Source organism: Copadichromis virginalis, linkage group LG9 (assembly GCF_057382275.1).
Source record: "Copadichromis virginalis isolate Kocher_CV1m ecotype Utaka linkage group LG9, C_Virginalis_male_GT1.1, whole genome shotgun sequence".
NCBI classification, from domain to species: Eukaryota; Metazoa; Chordata; class Actinopteri; order Cichliformes; family Cichlidae; genus Copadichromis; species Copadichromis virginalis.
In genome coordinates this window covers 12374127-12379837 of record NC_140626.1, presented here as the reverse complement: position 1 = coordinate 12379837, position 5711 = coordinate 12374127, and the positions used below count along the sequence as shown (strand labels likewise).

At 42.6% G+C, this 5711-nt stretch overlaps 1 protein-coding gene across 1 annotated transcript; it reads right to left on the bottom strand.

Moving 5' to 3' along the window:
• Window positions 1-362: 362 nt before the first annotated feature.
• ngdn (neuroguidin, EIF4E binding protein) lies at window positions 363-3913 on the bottom strand. Its single transcript, XM_085467780.1, has 11 exons — window positions 3834-3913; window positions 3516-3575; window positions 3337-3408; window positions 2963-3100; window positions 2788-2872; window positions 2587-2639; window positions 2341-2455; window positions 1985-2159; window positions 1222-1375; window positions 579-642; window positions 363-472 (listed from the first exon to the last, which is right to left on the bottom strand). The coding sequence occupies exons 1-11, from the start codon at window positions 3852-3854 to the stop codon at window positions 453-455; spliced, it is 957 nt and encodes a 318-aa protein (XP_085323906.1). The 5' UTR covers window positions 3855-3913; the 3' UTR covers window positions 363-452.
• Window positions 3914-5711: the final 1798 nt, after the last annotated feature.

Here is a 5711-nt window from a genome sequence, read left to right as displayed (position 1 = left end):
AGCGCAAGCAACACATTGGAGCGAGCGCAAATGCAAAAACTGAGCGAGAGGGGCTGCGCATGTGTGTGTGTGGGGATAATAGCAAACACTGAAATACATTTTTTGCACGCAGCAATGAAGTTTGTTCACTCAAATTTAGCTTTTCTTCGCTCAAAATAAATTTCTCCTCAAAATGCAACAGTCGCAACTGCAATTTTTTTTTTTTTTTACGTGCGCTCAGAATAGTGGCACAAGAATAACGTCATATTTTTGTTCCAATTAACATTACAAGGGCCAGTTTATTTTGAGTGGGCAACATGACTGCCCTCTACTGCTGACATGAGGAAAAAAGGTCTTACAATGCATTCACTGTAGGATACAGGTCATGAGGAATGGTTTCTTTATTACAATGTTTACAGAGACTTTATAACAATTAGCTGCTGGTAACATCCTCTGACATGCTGTCCTCAGGTCTAGTTGCGTTTCTTGAAAGCTGAGGAGAAAAAAAAGGACTGCTGCATTTTATTTGAATAAAGAGAAATTTTTAATAATACTAGTTCACAGGTTAATTTGGTCTTGTGGTATTTCAAAGTCCTTACCTTTTCTTTTGGTTTTCTTCTTCATGATTTTCTTCTTTTTCTTGGGTCGTGGGTTATCCCCATCCTGCACGTACACAGAAAATGCATCAAAACCACATTAAGACTGTAATCTAAATAAAACTGAGCCACAAAGCTACCATTCATACTGTACAAAGATGGGCCTGTTAGCAACACTTTGTAGCTACTCATGGTGCCCAGGACAAAATCTAAACATAGCACATTGATTTTCCAAGACTTCCTAAATACACACAGGGGTTTTTCCACATCTGCAGGCAGGAGAGAAGACTATCGGCAAGAGGCTGAGCGGCCATTACTCTGACTTATTAGTGCTTTTTATGACAGCAGACAGTTAAGACAGGAAACAGAACAGAGCCACAGCATGCCAAACCTATGTAGGCACGAAGTGTAGCTGTTGCCAGCAGTACTGCACCAGACAACTGAGTCACCACAGCACTCAGCATTTTAAGGTAAACATTCCAAACCTCTTGAAAATATCCAACTGGAGCCTTCTGTCCGATTGTGTGCTGGTAGCAGCTCAGGTTTAATCCCAGTCAGTATAAATGATGAAGTCTCAGTTCGGTTTAGAGATTAACCAATAAACAAGGCAGAAGCTCAAAATCAAAATACAATAACGCAAACACACCTGCATCGCCTCACCACCGGTCAGAGCTGTGATGTCACCAAAGTGTGTTATACTGCTCAGCTGGTTGGACATGGCCATCATGCCCCTCTTCTTGGTGTTCCTCTGATGCTTCGGCACATTGAGACGCACCATCATCGACTCCTCGTAGTTCTTCCTGTGTTGAGGTAAACACATACCATTTACACAAACCACCAAGCAAAGAAAAAAGAAAGATGATGCTGCAAGGTCTTGCTGAAAGACCCCTCAGCACCGTATCACCCCAGTAGAGCTCTTTACTCTGAGACTGCTGGTTTACTTGCACTTCCCAGGACATTTAAAAGTATAATGGGAGGCAGAGCATTCAGCTTTCAGGCTCCTCTTCTGTGAAACCAGCTCCCAGTCTAGATTTTATGTGATTATCCACCTCTATGCATTTAATTATTAGTTGTTATTAATCTCTAATGTATTTTGACTTGTCTTTCTCCCTTCACTCTGAGCCTGGTTCTTCTGGAGAGTTCTTCCTTTTTAAGGGATTTTTTCCTTCCCACTGTTGCCAAATGCTTGTTCACAAGGCCTTCTCTGACTACCGGGTTTTTTTCTGGATTATTGTAGGGTCTTTAAATCACAATATGAAGTACCCTGAAGTGACTGGTGGGATATTCTGCTGTATAAATAAAACTGAATTCAATTAGAAGTTTATCTCACAACACTTCCCATCTAAATCAAGTAGCAGACATTATGACCACCTAACACCCATCTGTGTGTAAAGTAAATGAGCAGGAACCTGTGGAGCTCCTCGCGGCTCTCCCGCTCGCTCTGGAAGTCCCGTTTGTCTCTGATCTCCTCTGGGGCGTCGCTGTACTGCTGCCTCAGCTCCTGGATCACAGAACTCCGGAGTGCTGCTTGTCGATGACGCTCCAGCTTGGCCTTCTTCTTGTCTGCCTCTGTCATGTCACCATCTGGATGTAACGGGTTTATTTTTTGGTTAACAAACAAGCAGGAGAAAGAAAAATTTTTTTATAAGCTTGCTATAACAATCCCACCCCCCACCCAAAAAACCCCAACAACAACAAAAAAGAACCTAACAAAAAACCCCAAAGCAGTATTGAAGTACTTTATAAAGCAGACCGGTAACATTACCATAATGCACTGGGGCAATCTTTGGTGGTATATATTTCTTGCCACTAGAGTGGGCTGCTTTCTTTTCTGAAGCTGCCTCGTTCTCTGTTTCGTCTTCAGACTCAGATTCACTGAGCTGCAAAAAAACAAACAAGCATTTATCTTTCCTACTAATACAGGAAGCTGATGTTTGGATGCATGTGTTTACAGTTTGATAATGTGACAGTAAAAGAAGGAACCGGAGCCGTCGTGTTACTCTGGTCTTACTTTGCTGACGAGATTCTCTGGATTGGGACGCAGCTGCAGTGGGTCATTTTCAGCTGAAATCAACAAAAGCATCAGACACGGTTACGCCTACCATAAGTGGATAAATGCAAATCTTGCTGTGCATTGAATCTGATACGCATCCTTTCAGTCAAAGCTTTCTTAGACTGCACAGTTCTGAAAATCTGATCACTTCGGTCTTACCTAAACTGCCGGTAACAGCCGTGCGCACGAGTTTATCAATCTGATACTTCAGTTTGTGGTCTAGAGGTCGCATCTTCTCCAGGATCTTCAAATAAACAACAACAACAAATCAAGATTAAAATAACACATGTTGACTGCAGAGAAATCGAACAGCGTCACTTTTACAGCCTCTTACCGTTCTGATTGTGACCACTCGGTCTAAGGCATCACTGTCTTTTATTTTGCCTCCTTCCGTCTTGATGCTGATCAGGTGAGTGAGGTCCTGGAGATAGAAGAGCAGCAGGTGGTACCGAAGGTCCAAAAAAGACAAACCCTGCAGGAGGAGAAGGCGGACAGATGGTCAGAAAGGCCTACAGACTGCACTTCTTTCCCTGATCTAGAGAAATGAGAAATCCTGCAGGAAGTGTGTCAATACTTTTATTTAACACAGCCTCATTAAAGAGGATGCATCAGTCTTGCCTGCTCCTTTCAAACCAAACTGCACTTTGGTCAGATTACCGTAAAGACTGGACTTGAGGAGAACTAGCATTTCAAATAGTCGTTACGCACCTTCGACGTTTCCAATGCCCCATCTTTGACTTTAGTCAGCAGCTCACGGACAAGACCCGTCACCGAGGCCACCTAAAAACAAAACTTAGATTTATCTCTTTATTACGGCCACAAACACACATTATTTCTGAGTTAAACTAAACATTACGGGATTATTCTTTTTGTTTTTAAGTTCTTACCTGTTCAGTGAGATTATTCAGCAGCTCTACAGCTTTGGGCAAATCGCTTTCAATCAAATCCTAGAAAGCAGTTAAATTACATGTAAGAGATACAGTATCCGAATTTGTAAACAGTGTCCGTACTGAAATACCAGCTGTTCGACATAAAGGTTTGTTAGCCCGTCAGGCTAGCCTGACGAGCTAACAAACCGCTGTGGTCCTCTTTAAAGCACCGAGAAGCGTTTTCGTATATTTGTACATACTAAAGTATAATGTTCTGTATGTAAACACGATATAACGGCTTAATATATAACAAGGAGGTAACTCAATTTCACTCACGTTGTCAACAGGAGCAGCCATTTTAACGCCACTGTACCCTACGGAAGCCGCAGCGGGACAGCAGTGATAGCTCTAAAACGGTTACAGATGTTACTACTGAGTGAGGCAAAAGAATGGGACACCAGTAGCTTAAATCACTTCTATATTACATCTATCCATCGTGTAGTGTTTTACATACTGAACGGGCCTGGGTGTTCAACAGGGCCCGTCAGCAGTGGCAAATTGATGTAATCATTTTTAAAGCACACCTGATTGTATTTGTTTTGAGGAGATCGGGTAAAGGTGCAAAGTTTGGTGTCTGTACATAAACAGCTGCTGAAATTTGAACTTGTTAGATTTGCTGTGCCCTGTGAGTCTGCAGAGCATCCTTGGGGGAAGCATAACCAAGCAATAGTTCAGGGTTCTCTGATTCAGCCCAATCACAAGTTTGATCACAATCAGAAAATTGAATCAAATCTTAAAAGTGGAGAAAGTGTCTGTCTCCTCAACCCCACACGAGAGCTGATTCCAAAATGGCATCACAAGGAAGCCCGCTAAGTTCAAATAAAATGCTCTGACTGAAAATAGGATATGATTAGGTAATCGTGATATGATGGAGATTGGTTATTTACGACCATATGTGAGGATTTTCACAGAACTGAATAAAGCTAGGGGACCAGTATGATCTATCGCTCTAGTCCCAGTTAATACTCTCCCTGTGGCATTTCAGATCCGCTGAAGGCTTTTCAGAGAGCCATTAGAACAACATAATATGGAATAAAAGCAATCCAGCAGTCATCCAGGATTTCATGGTTTTAACTGGATGTTAGTGATTTGGGTTTCTCTCCGGCCGTGGAGATAAATATAACTGGGTGTCATCTGTATGCAGTAGGGATGGGTATCGTTTAGGTTTTATCCGATACCGGTGCCAAATCGGTACTTTTGAAACGGTGCCGGTGCTTAAACGGTGCTCGAACCGGTGCTTAAAGAATGGAGAACACAAACTTTGTCCAAAAACCTCTCATGTTCAGCTGTTTTTTGTTTTTTTTTTGTAAAAAGATAACAATGTTAGCCTTTTCTGCAGCTATGGGGCATATATGGTATGACTCTTGGCTGGAAGCAGTGCTTAAACAATGGAAAAAAAACCACAAACTTTGTCCAAAAACCTCTCATGTTTAACTGTTTCCCACTTTTTCTTTGGTCATTTTAGCCTTTTTGGCCAGGGTGAAGGGAGTATCTGCCATCAAACAAGAAGACAGCCGCATGTAGCTATGATGATGTTTGCTAGTTCACCTTACATGCATTAATGTAATAACGTGGTTAGCCTACTCAACGTAAATTACACACGAACAACATTAAGCGACTCACTCAGAGAAGAACGGCTGCTGCTGCATCATCCTCATCATTTCTGCTACACTGGCAGGGCTAGGGGCCAGGACTCTATTCTTCGGGTTTTTGGGGGATGTTGCTCCGGGTCCGATAATTGGCAACCCACCCAACGTGCACAGTGTGAGGTCTCGCAGCAAGCTATCAAATACGGCGCATTTCTCGGCTTTTAAAAAAAACGCTATGCGTCGCCAGGTGTTTCATCGGATTCGAGGTGTTACCTCCTTTGACAGTATCACAGTATCAGCTTAAAGCACTTGTTGCTGCTGAGTTTGCATCTTTTACTGTGAAGTACAGCCAGACTTTTGACCGCTTCGCCTTGGACATTTTTAATCTGTAGCTCTGCTCTAACTGAACGTACGTACCTGGCCCCGCCTACTATCCTGGGAAACGTAAAATGATTGGCTAGAAGTGTATCACAGCTCAGGAAAAAAAAAGCACCGAAATAAAGCACCGAAATGTGCGCTGCTTTTCGGTCTGGTTACTACCGTTTATGTCAGAACCGGTGCCATC

Bases quoted from the DNA above. Each gene is read 5' to 3' on its own strand.
- ngdn (XM_085467780.1), bottom strand. From the start codon at position 3,854: ATGGCTGCTCCTGTTGACAAC. The intron at 3,409-3,515 runs GTAAGAACTTAA...TTTTGTTTTTAG, and splicing joins TGAATAATCTCACTGAACAG to GTGGCCTCGGTGACGGGTCT. The intron at 2,873-2,962 runs GTAAGAGGCTGT...GTTTATTTGAAG, and splicing joins GAGTGGTCACAATCAGAACG to ATCCTGGAGAAGATGCGACC.